This window comes from Crocuta crocuta, unplaced genomic scaffold, assembly GCF_008692635.1.
Source record: "Crocuta crocuta isolate KB4526 unplaced genomic scaffold, BGI_CrCroc_1.0 scaffold109, whole genome shotgun sequence".
Lineage (NCBI taxonomy): Eukaryota > Metazoa > Chordata > Mammalia > Carnivora > Hyaenidae > Crocuta > Crocuta crocuta.
In genome coordinates this window covers 68,157-86,347 of record NW_027533088.1, presented here as the reverse complement: position 1 = coordinate 86,347, position 18,191 = coordinate 68,157, and the positions used below count along the sequence as shown (strand labels likewise).

At 35.6% G+C, this 18,191-nt stretch overlaps 1 protein-coding gene across 3 annotated transcripts in view; it reads right to left on the bottom strand.

Annotated features, from left to right (window-relative positions):
- Positions 1 to 18,191, bottom strand: part of LOC144216586 (NKG2-D type II integral membrane protein-like) — a 38,936-nt gene that overhangs the window by 10,602 nt on the left and 10,143 nt on the right. For 2 of the 3 annotated variants that reach the window (XM_077745981.1, XM_077745983.1), the window contains exons 1-3: positions 3,789 to 3,853; positions 2,684 to 2,763; positions 191 to 295 (exon numbers count right to left, since the gene is read on the bottom strand). In XM_077745981.1, the coding sequence (XP_077602107.1) occupies positions 191 to 295; positions 2,684 to 2,723 (145 nt within the window). In that variant the 5' untranslated portion in view covers positions 2,724 to 2,763; positions 3,789 to 3,853. Of the gene's footprint in view, positions 1 to 190; positions 296 to 2,683; positions 2,764 to 3,788; positions 3,916 to 18,191 lie in introns of those variants that run through there. The other variant, XM_077745982.1, reaches the window with a different exon arrangement.

Sequence of the window (18,191 nt, the reverse complement as noted above, 5' to 3'; positions counted from 1 at the left end):
CTGGAGAGCATGAAAAAAATCTTAAACCAGTGTCTAACTGTATTATATACTCCAATAGTATACTAGAGTGAATTTCCTTTCTGCTTTTCTCATGAAGGTAAAATAAACGGATTGTTTCTCACTGCACTAATCCGATGCATTCGGGATTCACTTCAAAATATCTAGAGAAGACATGCAATGACGAACTTACGGTTTTGTCCACATTTGCTTGTGATTACTGTAGGCCTTCTCCTTGGTCGTGCGGAAGCACTGTGCTTTACCAGTTCGGAGTCATAATTATGGACTGCATCCCTGTCTGGACAAATACAATTCAGGCCAATAGGAGTCATAGCCTTTCTGCCACTTGGGTCATACATTTTTACAATTTCACTTGCTATTCTACTCAGATCCTTCTTAAAGTATAAATGACACCAAGTTTCTTTTATTTTATATTACTTCATTATTATGATTTTTGTGCTTTTAATATGAATAAAATTATATTTATTCTTTGGCAAAATCTCTTAGGCAAGATTTTACGTTCTATTAAAATCAGTTAATTCTTGGGGCGCCTGGGTGGCTTAGTCGGTTAAGCGTCCGACTTTCGCTTAGGTCATGATCTCACTGTTCGTGGGTTTGAGCCCCGCATCGGGCCCTGTGCTGACTGCCAGCCCAGAGCATGGAGCCTGCTTCAGATTCTGTGTCTCCCTCTCTCTCTAACCCTCCCTTGCTCACGCTCTCTCTCTCCTAGAAATAAATAAAAAAAAAACCATTAAAAAATAAAATCAGTTAATTCTTAATGTGTAATGAAATTGAACATTACAATAAAGACAGCGTAGGATGCCTGGGTGTCAGGTACGGTCCAACTCTTGGTTTTTGGCTCAGATCATGATCTCACACTTCATGAGATCGAGCCCCACATTGGGGCACGAGCCAGCTTGGGATTGTCTCTCAGTTTCTATTTGCCCCTCCCCACTCACTCACACTGTCTCTCTCCCTCTCTCAAAATAAATAAATAATTTTTTAAGAAAATTTAAAAATAAAATAAAGACAGTGTATCATAAAAAAGACAGGGGCCTAAGGAGTTAGACATGTGTTTAACTCATGGAACCACATTTGGTAAGTTAACAACTTCACAGATGAAAGAAAAAAAGAAAAAGAGAGAGAGAGAGAGAGAAAGAAAGAAAGAAAGAAAGAAAGAAAGAAAGAAAGAGAAAGGAAGGAAGGAAGAATAAAAATAAGAAAAAAGGAAAGAACAAAGGATATCAGCACAAATTGTTATGGGTATTTTAAAAAGTGAAATTAAATAATATGCCTTTAGTATCAATAATGTTAATCATGTAGTAAACAGTAAATGCCCAATTTTTGTTTAAAGTGAAAGACATACAATGAACAAAATAATAAGGAATAAAATTTTAAGATAAAGACACATAAAGAATCTTGCCCCTGAATAAAACAAGTAAAAATTCATTTTGCTCTCTTCCTGAGATAACAATCATTACTTTATTTCATTTATAAATGAAATGTTAATATGAATTATCTTTTATATGTAAAATTAAGCTAAAGCATTTTTTGCACATACTGTGTGTAATTTAATTATCAAACACGCGAAAAGGGTAGGTATTATTTTCTGGATAAAGAACCTGAATGTTATAGGTGGCCAAAATCATATTGCTTATTTAATATAATGTTGGGAATAGAAATATACTAAGGTAAATATAGCATGTTTTATATCTCTGTTTGATAGAAAAAGGAAACTTAAGTGCATAGAGGCTGTGGATTGTCCCAAGATCTCAAAGCTAGAGACTGGTGAAAATTTGAATAACATTCTTCCAACTCCCAATCATTATGCTGTCACTATTTCAGGCTGCTTCAAATTGTGAAAGATTTTACTTTAGGTAGTTAATAAAACAAAGGAGGAAAAAATCTTTCAAGTTTTTGAAAACTTTATTTAAAATATAACATGGACGTAATATGAAAAGGGCATAAGTGAGTCAGAGTAATTTTCTTTCTTCTTTTTAATGCTTATTTCTTTATTTTGAGAGAGAGAGCATGAGGAGGGGAGGGGTAGAAAGTTGGAGAGACAGAATCCCAAGCAGGCTCTGCACCACCAGCGCAGAGACTGACGTAGGGTCGAACTCAAGAACTGCGAGATCATGACCTGAGACAAAACCAAGAGTCTGACACTTAACCGACTGCGGCACCCAGGTGCCCCTGGAGTAATTTGCTTTCTTATGCCTTGTATACGTGTATCAAATTCTAGGTATCTTAACAATTATATAGGGGCACCTGGGTGGCTTAGTCAGTCAGTTAAGCGACTGATTTAGGCTCAGATCATGACCTTGTGGTTCATGAGTTCGACCCCACATCCAGCTCTGTGCTGACAGCTCAGGGCCTGGAACCTGCTTCAGATTCTCTGTCTCCCTCTTTCTCTGCCCCTCCACTGCTCATGCTCTGTCTCTTTCTTTCCAAAATAAACATTAAAAAATTCCTGATTTCAGCTCAGGTCATGATCTCACGGTCTATGGGTTTGAGACCCATCTCAGGCTCTGCGCTAACAGTACAGAGCCTGCTTGGGATTCTCTCTCTTCCTCTCTCTCTGCTCCTGCCTTGCTCATACTCCCTCTCTCTCTCTCTCTCTCTCAATAAATAAACTTAAAAAAATTATACACAAGCCAAACTGCACATTTAAGTGGAAGGTACATACCCATGCTGTGAGGAGCCCACTGATCTTGGACCAGCTTCATTGTATAATTATGACTGTTTATTTACCCCAGTGAAGAATTCCTGAATAAAATAAAATTGGGCATGTTTTCTTTCCTTAGGGTGAGATAACATATCTTCATTAGGAAAATGAGACTATAGCAATATTTTTACCATTCATCTATATATAAAGGGAAAAAATGAAAATAAGAGTTCATCTAAAGCCAGGCAAATAAACCAGGTAAAATTAATTTATCAAAGTTCTCCTGGTTACAAAATAATAAATAATTCTCTCAAAAATATAATAGGTGTTTTAACTCACCTGCATCAAGATACTTAATCAAAAATATTTTTTATCACAGATATCAAATGACAACACATAATATTCTATGTGTGCTTTTTTTGTGAGGCAAATTTGGGCCAGTGATGTAAATTTTTGTTGAATGTTTTTTCTAATACATATTAATTCAACTCCTGTCCATATCATCATCATTGTTATCATCATCATCGCCACCATCATCACCTATAAATTGTGATCACCATCATTATTAACAAAAATAATCTCATATTTATATAGTAGAATGCCTAGAAGAGCTCTCAGAAAAAAATGGCTATTTAATAATTATAAATAGTGCTTAGATTAAAAACAATAAAGGCCGTTTCATATTTGCTCATAGTAGTTGGAAGTAATGACATGTTTTTCATTTTGCAAATAAAACTGTGTATCACAGAAGGTTAAGTGCCTTGCACTAGAGCAGAAAACTCAACGTGTGAGAATTCAAGTTGAAATTCAATTCTCTAATCCCAAAGGTAGATTCATTCTTGGAGTTTTGTTTGATGATTAAACTCCATCTTCACAGCAAATTCATAACTTATTCTTCAGTAAGTATATCCTATCTACTCATCATTGAACCCAGGAAAAAAGAGTGTATACCTTAAAAGTAAGAAGCATTCTTTCCCCTCCATAATTCTAGTCAAATACTTAGCAATCAATTATAATTATCTTATGGTGTAAATATTTTTGGAAACACTCTTGAGTTTGAAATCTCAAGAATTTCTCATTTCTTGAATAATAGTTGTTAGAAACACAAACACACACAGAAACACACCTGATCAAAGAAGGAAGATCTTGATTCTGTGGCTAAAACCTTCTATACAACTGAAAAGTTGAGACATGTCCTGTGTTACCAATTTAGAATTAAAAGTAGAGATGTTCTGTCCTGTCAATTTTGATCCCTGGGGAAGATACGACAAATGTTATTTTAATCTCTCCTTATGAAAAAAACACAAACAAACCACAGTATTTCCGCCTATCACAGCACAGAAAATTCTGCTCACTGGTGAAATGAATGTGAGCTGTGAAGATGATTTTATGACTTAAAGTGATTAATTCAGTGACAAGAAGTTTCACAGAGTTTTAAGGGGGGGAAATGATGGGCTTACATAATCTTTTTCTGAATTAAAACTGACAAATTGGTCTAAAATAGGGTTGTGAGCACTGTGTGAAAAAAAAGAAAGTTAAATTAACTTCTTAATCATCTTGTGCACATGCTGTTATAAATTTGAATGAAATCAAGTATGCTAAATGTATCATCTAAGTTGGAACCGTAGAAAGATACCTTTCATATATGTATACACATACATATAAGTATATGCACACACATAAATGCATACATGTGAATAGACATATGTGTACATGCATAATCTTTTAATTATAAAAATATAAAGTGTGTACAAAATAAAAATACTCTGACCGAACCATATGCCTAGCTCAAAGAATTATCACTTTGTAGCCAATATGATTTTATTTATGATATATTTGGTGTCCAGATCCATCTCTGCTCCTATTAAATAGATCCTTTTCTCTATTTTCCTTGTAAACTTCACTCATGATACTACCCTATTGTTGAGAACAATAGCACCAAATCTTACGCCAGAATAGCAACACAATCAACTAATGTCTTAATATTCTGGTTTTTAGCTACTCATAATTTTTGTTACATTAAAGTATGATTAAAGGAATTGTCATGGCCAAAAGGAGCTTAAAGAGATATAACGACTAAATGTCATATGGTATCCAGGCTGTTAGAATGAATCAGAAAAAAAGACATTAGGTAAAAACTAAGGAATTCTGAAAACAGTATTCTTTATTTAACAATATATCAATATCAGGCATGCCTGGGTGGCTATGTCAGTTAAGCGTTTAACTTCGGCTCAGATCATAATCTCGCGGTCCGTGAGTTTGAGCCCTGTGTTGGGCTCTGTGCTGACAGCTCAGAGCCTGGAGCCTGCTTCGGATTCTGTGTCTCCTTCTCTCTACCTCTCCACTGCTCATGCTCTGTCTCTCTCTCTCAAAAATAAATAAGGATTAAAAATTTAAAAAATATATATATCAATATCAGTTCATTCATTATGACAAACATGTCATACTAATGTCAGCTGTTAATACAGGAAACTGGAAATGGGACACATGGAAACTCTTTGTACTATATTTGCAATTTTTCTATAAATGTAAGACTAATATAAAATAAAGAGTTTATTTAAAAGCAATACTGGGGCTTCTTTACAATGTTATCATAATAGTTATTATTATTTTATTAATATAATACAACTGGGACACTTTAAACAAATTAAAAAACACACTGGAGAGAAACATCTAAGAAAGCACTCACTCATATTAACTCTCACTGAACATGAGCTTGTGAAAACAAACTTCAATCAGTAAATCTAAGTCTATTCAATTGGAGAGCATGATTAGGCAATAATCTTTAGCTAATAAAACAATTGGACACTGTAACAATCTATGTACAATATTTATAACATACAATTAACACATATAGATATTGATTCCACAAAATTTGATAAAGCTAGAAAAAAATATTTATGAAATCAGTAGGTTATTTGAAATCTTACATATGGATAACACAAATGCCAAATCATTTTATGGAGAAAAACAATAAACTTCAAGAAAAAGACATAATTTACACAAACTCTTCTAGATGGTATGGAAAAAAGGAATAGTTGTTATTTCTTTCACTAAAAGTGGAATTACCTTGATGCCTACATTAGGTGAGACTATGTTAAGAAAGGAAAAAGAAAATTCAATCTCATTTATGAAAATTGTTGCAAAATACTAAAATAGCACTCAATCAAAACAGCAAATAACACTCCTATAGGTGACCAAATTGAGTTTATTTCATGAGCGTAATAGTTTTCCTTTGAAAGAAAAATCATTAAATGTAATTTGGTATAAACACTAGATTAAAGAAATAGAACATGATGACATCAAGGTGGAAAGCACATTTGCTATAATTCAACACCATTTCATGATAAAAACAATCATTAGCATATGTATGAGAGAATTTCTATCAATATAGCTCTTAACTTTGAGATATTCATAGGCTTTTAGAAAATCATAAAGCAAAGAAGTCTCTAATATCACTTCTTTTCAATGTCATTGCGGAGATTTGCAGCACATTTAAGACTACTATAGGAAATTAAAGAGATAAGGCCTTAAATTTATTTTTTCTGATGATATATTTATTGTCAGGGAAGAAGACCTTCCTCTGCTGTGATCCTTCTAGTTGAACTTAGAATCAAATTGACATAAGGGTGAGCGCCTGACTTTCGCTTAGGTCATGATCTCGCGGTTCATGGGTTCGAGCCCTGCATCGGGCTCTGTGCTGACTGCCAGCTCAGAGCCTGGAGCCTGGAGCCTGTTTCAGAGTGTGTATCTCCCTCTCTCTCTGATCCTCCCCTGCTCACGCTGTCTCTCTCTCTCCTAGAAATTAGTAAAAATATTTAAAAGAAAGAATCAAATTGACATAAGACACTCTAACCAGAGAAAATAAAATTTAACAGGTGTAGGTATAGGAAATCCACAGGGACATGAAATTCTAAGGCAGTCAGGTAACATAATGCTCTTATGAAGTTAAGGAGAAGGGGAGGGCCTGAGGAAACAAAAGGGAGACCGCTCATTATCATGAAGGTAAAAGATGTTTGGAACAACAAAAACACAGGCTGTCCTTTGTTATTTAGTTAAGTTCCTTAAGTAAAGGGGAGTTTCTGTTAGTAGCTCTCTTTCTATTGCAGGGTCTCCTTTCCAAAGTAAATTGATGTTAAACACATACTCTTCATCTGTCATGCTGGAACAATTCTTGAGAACATAGTGATCACGTGGTGATATGTGAAATTGCAAAAGGAAAGGACAAAATTTTCAGAAGACATACTTTCTAATAAGTGAAATAAAAAACAACAAAAATGTATGCAGAAATGATAATCTGACTACAAAAATGTACATATGGGCTTCATATGGACACTATTTATCCAGCCTCTTAAAACTATTGGAGAAAGAAAGCACCAGTGCTTTGCAAACAGCCTGGGTTCAAGTCATTTAAGGACACCCATCAGAGGCGCCTGTGTGGCTCAGGTAAGCGACCCACTTTGGCTCAGGTCACGGTCTCGTGGTTTGTGAGTTCGAGTCCCACTTTGGGCTCTGTGCTGACAACTCAGAGCCTGGAGCCTCCTTCAGATTCTGTGTATCCCCCTCTCTCTGCTCCTCCCATGCTCATGCTCTGTCTCTCTCTATTTCTCAATAATAAATTTTATAAAGTTAAAAAATTAAAAAAAAAAAAAAGAAAGAAAGAACACCCATCACCACTTCAACAAACTATTTGGAAATTTCTTTTGTTAAATGAGAATAACCATCCACCAAGCCCCAGTCAACTGGCAAGGGCTTACATGGCCGAGCATATATTAAGCTCTTCCTGTGTGTCCTAAGGGGAGGAGGTGTTGAGGCCCCAGTGTAACTTTGTGGTGAGGAACTGTCCTCTGGGCAGGATGCTTACTTCAAGCTGTGACACTGAACCTGGATGTGGTCAGAAGTATTTACTGGGCAGTTGCCCAGAAATGAAAGTATAAGGTATGTGGTTAGGACCAAATGGAACTTTTGTAGTCTCAACTTTTCTGTAAATATTTTTCAACTGATCAGAGACGTGTCAAAAGACAAATTCTAAAATCAACAAAAACAAGAAAGTAAATTTAAAAAGACCAAGAAATAGAGCTGAGTCTGGATGCTGATGGACAGATTGAAGTAAAATATCTGAAATATGGAGAACACGCCGATGGTTACTGGAGGGTAGGTTGCTTGGAGGGATGGATGAAATAGGTGAAGGGGATTAAGAATACGCTCATCATGATGAGCACTGAGTAACATATAGAATTGTTGAATCCCTCACTATATTGTACACTAGACACTAAAATAACATTGTGCGTTAACAATACTGAAGTTTAAAAATTTTTTTTAAATGTTTATTTTTGAGAGAGAGAGAGACAGAGTGAATGCAGGGGAGGGGCAGAGAGAGAGAGACAGACTCTGAAGCAGGCTCCAGGCTCTGAGCTGTCAGCACAGAGCTCCGTGCAGGGCTGGAGCTCATGAACTGCGAGATTGTGGTCTGAGCGAAAGTCAGACACAACCAACTGAACCACCCACGTGCCCCTGCCTTATGGGATTTCCATTCTTCCTGCAGGTGGTCATAACTGGTGGTACACAAGTCTCTTCAGCACACTTAGCATACCCTCCACTATCTCCTGTGCCCAAAATCACATTCCTGAGTGCCTTTCTCTTAGAGTTAGAACAGGGCCAAATCTACTGATTTTTATTTTGTTAAGTTTCAGAAAAAGGCCACATAGCCTAGATCATCTTGAGATAAAATTAAATAACTTAACTAAGGTCTGAAAATTCTTACCCTGACATTAGTCCTAAACATCTGAGTACTCTGTTACCTGTTCCCTTTAAATTACATCTTATTCCTGGTGTTTACTATACTTGTCCTCTAAATGGTTTAATTTGTACCTCAATTTTTACTTTAATTTTGATTTATAATTTAATTTGCTGTTGAATTTAATTTTCTGTGAATGCCATTGCATTTGCTTTAATTATTGTAAGTGATTTCACAGAGTATTTTCCTGTATTGATTTTATGTTGTTTTTAACAACCAGCTATTTCATAAAAATTTGTTCCTAATTTTAAAAGGGACAGTAAGTTATGAAGTAGCTATGTATGTTAAATGTGTTCAACTTGATCCAACACAGGAGTAATAGTTTTTTAAGTTTATTTATTTATTTTGAGAGAGAGAGAGAGAAAGAGAGAGCATGCAAGCAGAGAGAGGCAGAGAGGGAGAGAGAGAGAGATTGAATCCCAAGCAGGGATTCCCAAGAATCTCAAGCAACTGGCAATGCAGTGTCCAATTTGGGCTCGAACTTATGAACCATGAGACCATGACCTAGGCCGAAACCAAGACTCAGGCTCTTTACTGACTGAATCACACAGGTGCCCCCACAGGATTAATATTTTTAAGTAGAAAAGTGTATTTGTTAATTTCTTATTTTTGTATTCAAATGGTCAAAGAATACTTGTATTATAATGTTCTCCTGGCATAACTATGCCTTTGCTTCTGAAAAGCACATGGAGGTCTTGTGTGAAAAGGTATGTAGAGTTATTTCTAGAGAATGTACTGTAAGTCTTGAAGGGTGAAACGTTGGTCATGTTCTGGTCTTAAGGCTGTGGAACGCGATAGCAGTATGATATACAGAGCCCCATGACCCCTCCCTGGCTACAGAAAGCCATGAACTTTCCTCTCAGTATTTCTTCTCAGAAGTGCACAACTTGAGCTCAACAGGGTGAAGATATATAATCCTCTCACCAGGAATATTCATATTCCAGAGCAATTAAATTGAACTTATTGGTTACAAATTCAGCTAGCCTCATTAAACTGAGTAGGCAAGTAAAACAAAGAAAACATTAGAAGTATATAGCAATGAACAAAAAGTTTTACTTATATAAATATTTTAAATACTGTATATATGTAAAGACATGTCATAAATATACATACAGTTTATATACACAGTTGATCCTTGAACAACAGAGTTGGAACTGCAGGGGTCCATTTATATGTGGATATTTTACAGTACAATACTGTAAATGAATGTTCTCTTTATGATTTTCTTAATAATATTTTCTTTTTCCTTGCTTAATTTATTATAAGAATACAATATATAAGACATATAACATACAAAATATGTGTTAATTGACTGTTTATGTTACTGGTAAGGCTTCCAGTCAACAGTAGGCTATGAGTAGTTAATTTAGGGAGGAATCAAAATTCTATTAGATTTTTGACTGCAGTGGGGGTTAACATCCTTAATGTCCATGTGGTTGAAGGGCCAACTAGATGATAGATAGATAGATAGATAGATAGATAGATAGATAGATAGATAGATGATAGATAGATCTCAGAAATAAATGCTAGCAAAGCCAACTAGATGATAGATAGACAGACAGACAGACAGATAAATGATAGATAGATGGACAGATAGATAGATAGATAGATAGATCGATCTTAGAAATAAATGTTAGCAAAACTGTGAAAAGAGAGCCTCAGGAAGACACGGAAGACTTATGTCTCTGGCCAACACTACACACATCAGTACTGGTTTCAATTGAGAAATGTGATGAAGATGACTATTCTACTTACAAAAATTGTGAAAGTGTTATTAAAATCTTCCTTGGGACACATATTTATTAGATCTGAATATTTCCAAAACCCAAACAATCAAAACAGCCAATGTCAGGACTAAAATTGCAAATCCAGAGAGAATGTAGAAGTTATGTCATTAGATAAGATCCACACTCAATGTACTATCAGAGGACCAGACTCATAGAGCTCAAAATGAAATGGATAATTCATGGAGTTTGAATGTGGAAGTAAAAGTACTTCAAGTGAGACCTGGTAAGTGAAGTTGAAAACCTTTTACAACATTTCTAAACCTTGGAAAAGAAGCAACATATCTAAGAGATGATAATGTTATTATTATTCCTGATATGTGCACATTAACTGTATAAAAAAGTTTATACTTTTAAAAAGTTCAGATTTTATATCTAGCAAAATGAAAAATTGGCCTTTAAAAATAGCAGACACCCAAAAAAAGGTTAGGTCAGGATATTTTCCTTTGCTTTCCAGTATCCTTAGGTCTGCCATTATTTTTGGAAACAAGGATCCCTGGCCTCTAGGAAAATCATTTTGCATATGATAAACTCTCAGGGTGAATTTTGGTTTATTATGAAGATGATGATGACGTCTGTGATGATGATGGTGGTTATGTGGGAAAGGTTAGTGTTTTGATAATTTTATGCACTAATACACATTTAAAGATTTAAAAATAACAGACATATTTTTGTTTGTTTTGGTTTTTTGAGTAGAGCTGATACACAATGCTACATTAGTTTCAGGTGTACAACAGTGACTTGACAAGTTTATACATCACGTTATGCTCACCACAACTGTAGTTACCATCTGTCTTGTTTTCAGATCCAATTTTTTATGGTGGGAAAATATTACATCTATTTCACAGGAAGGCAACCTAAGTCGAATCTCCCTAAGAATACTAACTTAATCCAGGTAACATACTTTATGGTGAGAATAAAGAGTGTAAGAATTTGGGGTAGATGAATTATTTGCTTAATTATCTTTAGTCTTTTATATTACATAGGGTTAATTTCAAAGTCAAATTATTCTAGATTCATAATTTGTTTGGTCTTTGTGCCTTCTACGCCGGTATTCTTTGGAATTACTTAAATATTTTTTAGAATTCCATTTCAATTAATATATTGGCTTCTGGGACACCTGGGTGACTCAGTTGGTTAAGCCTCTGACTTTGGCTCAGGTCAAGATCTCACGGTTTGTTGTTTTGAGCCCTGCATCGGGCTCTGTGCTGACAACTCAGAGCCTACAAATCCTCTGTCTTCTCTCTCTCTGTTCTTCCCCCATTCACAACTCTGTCTCTCAAAATAAATAAATAAATAAACACACACACACACACACACACACATATATAAGTGTGTATATACGTAAATATAAGTGTGTATATATATATACATATCTCTATATTGACTTCCAGGCTATACCTGTTTACATTATATTCTTAGTGGTTGTTCTAAAGATTATGGTACACACTCTTAACTTTTCACAGTCTTTTTTAGAATTATTTTTCTACAACTTAAGAAATCCTGTAACAGTTTTATTGATCACCTCCCCAACCCATTACGATATCGTTGTCATATGTATTATGTCCCATATATATTGTAAACACTGAAAGGCAATGTTATAAAATTTGCTTTGAATAATCATGCATTTTGCAAGAATTAACAGATGATTGTGTTTCATATTTACCCAGATATTTATAATTTCTCATGCTCTTCTTATCTTCCTAAATACCCAATTTTCTGTCTGGTACTACAGAATTTCCTTCCTTTCCCACTTGCAATGCAGGCCTGTTGGGGATGAACGTTCCCAGTAGTTGTTTGAAAATGTCTTAATTTACCTTCATTCAGGAAGGCTATCAATGATACAGAATTCTGGATTGGCATATTATTTTTTCTTTAGGTGAATATTCTATTATTTCTCGTTTTCATTACTCATAATGAATTTCTGGGCATACATGTATCATTATTCTCTGGTTGCTTTCAAGAGTTTGTTTTTCTCCCTTTCAGAAGAATGACTACAAGGTACCCACTTGTGATTTAGTTTTTAATGATCTCATTTGGGTTTTACTGGGCTTCCTGAATTTAACATTGTGTTTTTCAACAAATTTGGAAGAGTTTCAGCTGTTATTTCTCCAAATATTTTTTCTGCCAGATGTTTCTTCTCCTTGTAAGATCCTAATTACACGTGTCATAACTTTTGGTATTATCACATTGATCTCTCTTGTAAAAATTATTTTTGCTCCCCTAGAGATTCCATTATTACTATTATCCAATATGGAACGATTCGGTGAGAGATGGGCAAAACTAGGTATTTACATGTTACCTTAGGAAGAGCAACAAAGAAACAATGGTTGCAATTAAGGGAAGAACCTCAGAAAATGTAGGGCAGGGTGACACTTATTAAATGTCTTATTTTACCCATAACTTTGCATTCATTAGTTACCAGAAAACAAAACGTTCAGATTAGTGAGTTTGGCACACAGACGCAAGTCTGTTCTTTTTGCATTTTCCCTGGAACTGGCTGCCTGCAAAGAACATGTTTTCTGCTCTGCTCCGACAACAGTAACGTTTAAAAGGGGCCCCCTCTTGCTCTGAATTTAGGTCTGAAATGAGTCTGTTTAACTTTGGGATCCAGAATAACAAATCTGTTATGTTCAACACCTAAAGTACATTCTCAGAAAGTCACAGAGAACTCTACCATTTTGATCTTTATATCCCTGGCTTCTCCATGACTCTATTCTGAATTCACTCTAGATTAACACCCTCCTAATTAATATTATTCCATATTTATATATTTCCAGTGGTTTTGGTGGATCCCCTAACCTGAGTTCACTCTACCAAATAGTTCCTGTAATTTCTTATGGGTACTTGTAAGACTTAGGCACCTTTTAATGAACATATTTAGACATGTAAATAACATTCTGGGAGAAAATTGGGAGGTATTCCACCTCAGAATGTATGAAGCAGCTTCTCTCTAACTTTTCTCCATCCCTAATGGTAAGAGATGCATGTGTGTGGGTGGGATACTCCAACAAAGGAAAGAAGAGGGTACGTCAGTCTCTTCCTCTAAGATCCTGTAGGGTTCTTAAATCTATGAATTGAACAGGCTATCTTGTCCAACCTTGACAGTTCCTTTCAAATTTCTTCAATTCCAAAAGAAGAATAGCCTTTAAATACATCCAAAACAACAACTGTGGAAGGAAACAGGGAATCTACATCACAGAGAAAAGGAACAGAAAATGTGACTTGGTTTCGAAATGGAAATGCATGTCCAGTAAAAAATGACTCTTGTTTAGAGTCCATATGTGGCATGTTGAATTTCTCAAAAACTTTGTTTAAAATGCAAATATCCTTGATGTATATGATTGAATTGGTTAAATCAGATAATATTTTTGATGCCTCATTAAACTAATATGTTGACGATAGACACTTGGATGGGTAAAAAGAGGAAGGCAAAGTTTTAGACGTTGAGTCCTCTTGGAATCAGAGTTTATTGAATAATTAGGAAACAAAACAAGAAAAGAAGACATACAGCAAGAACTCAGTGTGGTTACCCTTTATTTAAAGACTCTTTAGGCATTACATTATTTATTCCTCAGGTTAGCCCTATTAGGTGGCTACAATTATGGTCCTCCTATCAGATGGTGAAACTGAAGCATAAAGTTGTTAAGTAAAAATGACTGAAGTTTAGTGAATACTTGAGTGCCAAGAGGTGCTTTTCAAATAATCTTCAAGTAGCTCTCTGAATAAAATACTATTTCTATCATATTTTACTGGACAGGAAACAGCCAGAACAGTTATATAACTGAGTCACAGGACTGAGAGTGTGCATTCTGAAATTACATTGAAATGACTTAGTTTCATTGCTAAAGTCCTTAAACTTTATACTATACTGCTTACTCCCCATTTCACATTGATCAAGGACCCTGGTGAAAGCATCTATAGAATGATGTTTACCTCCAGACAAAACTACCTTATGAGAATATTTGGCACAGAGGAAACAAAAATCTAGCAAGGAAATTGTTTCAAATACTAAGTGTTTTAATTGTTTTCCAATATGTTTTTACAAACAAACTTACCTATTTCATAAAATATAATGGTAAAAATATTCCTATGCTTAGAATAGATTAGGTTATACTTCAGTGAGCTACATTTCTTCCATCTTGAAGATATAAGATCATTAGGAGGAGGTAGATCCTGACTGTTTTGAAAAGAAGTATACTTGGCAGACAATTAGTGACAGCTTTGATCATGTGACTTCTTTTCACAATACAATGTAAGAAAGTGACACTTTACAAGTTCAGGGCCCAGGAATTAAAAAGCACAAATCTGCTGGGGTGCCGGGGTGGCTCAGTCAGTTAAGTACCTGACTTCAGCTTAGATCATGATCTTGCGATTTGTGAGTTCAAGCCCATGTCTGGCTATGTGCTGACAGCTCAGAGCCTGGAACCTGCTTCAGATTCTGTGTGTGTATCTCTTTCTCTGCTGCTCCCCCACTTGTGCTCTATCTCTCTCCCTCAAAAATAACTAAAGATTAGAAAACAGAAGCACATATCTGCTGACTCCTCTGACAGCTACTAATCTCTGTTATAAAAGGTCATATACCAAGGTATCCACTCCTCTAAGAATAAAATATATGAAAAGATATGAGCTGAATCTGTCTGGAGCCAAGTTCCTACTTACCCAGCCTACATCAGCTAAAACACCCTTAAAGTATAAATGGTTAAATGAGAAATAAATTTAAATTATTTTTAAACATCAACACAATCTTGGGTTTTTTTGTAACACAACTTCAGCAATTAGTTACAGCTGTCACATATTGTATGAAATTAATTTTGAATATTCATATAATTTTTCTACAAGAGTATAGGGACGAAATACAGAGAATATAAAGACAGCTAAATTCATAGATAAATGTATATGAAATACTAAGTTATTTGGCAAACAATTGTCAAAGGTAAACTTTTCCCCTCTTGTAAATGAACTAGGGTAGAAATATCTCTGAATGATTACTAAATTATTGAATTTTCTTCCAAGTTCTGTCAATAACCAGCTGTTTGACCCACCGAAAAATCTTTATACTTTTAATTCTTGTTTTCTTTATTATTTAACACTGTTTTTCCCATTAAAATATCTCTTAAGACATAGTAGTAAAGAGTGGCAAAAGTTAGGATATGGAGAATTTAATAAAATAGGATATGTTCCGAACTATGTACAATCCAGGTGAAGAGAACATCAAACAAGAAAAAGTACCAAAGGACACTGGTTATTATCTGATGAAGATAATCTTTACCAAATCTTTACCAAAAAACGAACATAATCATTAAAAATGCTGCACTAAAAGAGATTCAAAAGATACAGTTTGGTTCCATTCTCTGAGGAAGTAGGCAGATCGGAATGGCTCTTCCATAGCCTCCCTGAGTACCCGTTAACCATTTAGTACCCTCAGCTCCAAATCCACCCATGGGGCTCTGTTCTCAGATAACGGTGCAAGACTGTATCAATTTTCTCTTGTCATCTCACAATGAAGTTGACTTGTCTGTAAAAGACAACAGAGAGGCAGTGCAGCAGAAAGGACTCTTTTCCCTGGTTTCATGGTGTTTTCGCTCCTTTGGCCGCTATGGCTTGGCTGCCAGTTGCATGCTTGCAGGGAATCCTGTGTATCCAACCTCCAGGAAGTTTTTGTGGCCTGTCCGTCAGTTTTCTGCCCTCAGCTCTGGCCTCCTAACACGCTGGTGGGAGTTCTTCTTGCCTGCCTGTCACAGGCCGAGATCTATCCTCACCAGTGGACCGTGGAGCTGCTGGGTTACAGGCCAATCCAGTGAGCATATGTGCCCTGAAGCTGTGTGTAGCAATAATGTCTTCAGTGACATCTAAACCCTGTCTTCAGAGAGTAGACCTGGCTCCCCAGTCATCGCTCTTTTGGGTTCTCTCCTTTAACTCTAAGATGTTCTTTTATTTAAAAAGCTTTTTAATGTTTATTTGTTTATGAAAGAGAGAGAGAGAGAGAGAGAGCAGAGGAGGAGCAGGAGACACAGAATCCGAAGCAGGCTCCAGGCTCTGAGCCATCAGCACAGAGCCCCACTCAGGGCTCGAACCCACAAACCGTGAGATCATGACCTGAACTTAAGTTGGAGGCTCAACCAACTGAACCATGCAGGCCCCAACTCTAAGATACTTTTGTAATCTTTTTTACATCTTAGTAGTCTTTCCTCTTAGTAGGCTTTCCCTTACAATAGATAATAAATGTTAACATCAATCTTCCCTTGGTTTCTGTCTCTTGATTCAATTCTGACACAACCTTGCTCCTCTGCGCGTTGTTCATCCCTCATTTGCAGCCACTTTAAGGGCTAGGACAAATCAATTAATTTGGAAATAAGAGTGGAATTGTTCCCCTTATTGAGAGCTTTATGGTAACAGTGCTTGATATTATGATTTGTAATTTATAATTTATTTTAATAAATAGCAAAAGCTTAAGAAGTATATATTATGTACCTGAGAATGTATTTTTTACCTTAATATAACCAAAGATTGAAAAAAACAGTTCTACAACACCAAGGGTGAAGCCTCAGGTACACTTTGGACTTTGGGTGATTATGAGGCATCACTGTGGATTCATCCTTGGTAACAAATGGACCATTTTGGTCAGTGACATTGATAATGAGAGAGGCCATGCACGTGTGCAGACAGGGGCAGTATAGGAAATCTCGGTGCCTTCCTCTTAATTTTGTTGTGAACCTAATATTAGTCAAACAAATAATATCTTAAGAATATTCTTAGAAAATAATTGTCTGGCTTATGAAGAAATGTGAGATATATTTTTTATAGATGGTGAGATAGCGTTACACGAAAATAGGAAACTTAATTGCCTGGTGCTTACAAACATATGGTCTTGTGATTAAGCAAGATGTAAAATAACTGCCCTTTAATCTAAAATTGAAATATGGACAATTCTGGTCACTGTCTGAAGATACTGGCAACCTGAAATACAGAGAATTATTTTGAATTAATCTTAGCAATATATACAATAATATTTTGATGAATAAACAATTCATTTCGACTCATAGTTATACAGCTAAATGTGAATATTTCCCATATCATTTTTCTATAGAAACACTTCAACAATTATATCGTGTTTGTATAATAGTCCACATATTGCTGTTTTTCTTTCTAAGACTAATTCCTTGAAGGTATAAAAACCATAAGTTCTTAGGAAACTTACACTGTGGAAGTGAACGTTGAGCCTGTCAACCACATCGATGATTTTTTATTGCTTCTCTGGAAGTCTCCAGTCCATGAAGTAGTAATGAATAATTTCAGCAAATACTATGAGAATATAAATTTTATTAGAAGTCAAATAAAAGCTCTTATATTCATTTGGATTTTGTAGTAACAATTTTAATTATTTCCTACTTTATAAAATCTTTCAAATTATAATATAATGTTACACACTGGACCCATTATAAAAAATTTTTTTATGTTTGTTTATTTTTGAGAGAGGGAACAGAGTGTGAGCAGGGGAGGGTCACAGAGAGAGGGAGACACAGAATCTGAAGCAGGTTCCAGGCTCTGAGCTGTCAGCACAGTGCCCATCATGGGGCTTGAACTCGTGAACCACGAGATCATGACCTGAGCTGAAGTCGGAGGCTTAACTGACTGAGCCAGCCAGGCACCCCCACACTGGACACATTATAAAAGCATCTTAGCAGGACTATGTAAAGGGGACAAATTGACAAAGATAATAATTTTTGGGTTCTGATCATTGACCAAAGGTTAATGATAACTTGCGCAATATTTACATTCGCAAAAATCCTGGATATTCAAGTAAGAAGCAGCACATTTATCATTTTCTTGCCTAGGATGATCCCATGCCTCCCCACTTGTCAACCCTAGCTCAATGATCAAGAAGAATCACAGTTTTTACTGTTTGGAGAAGCTGCACAAAACAATGGTGCTAGTGCCACAGGGA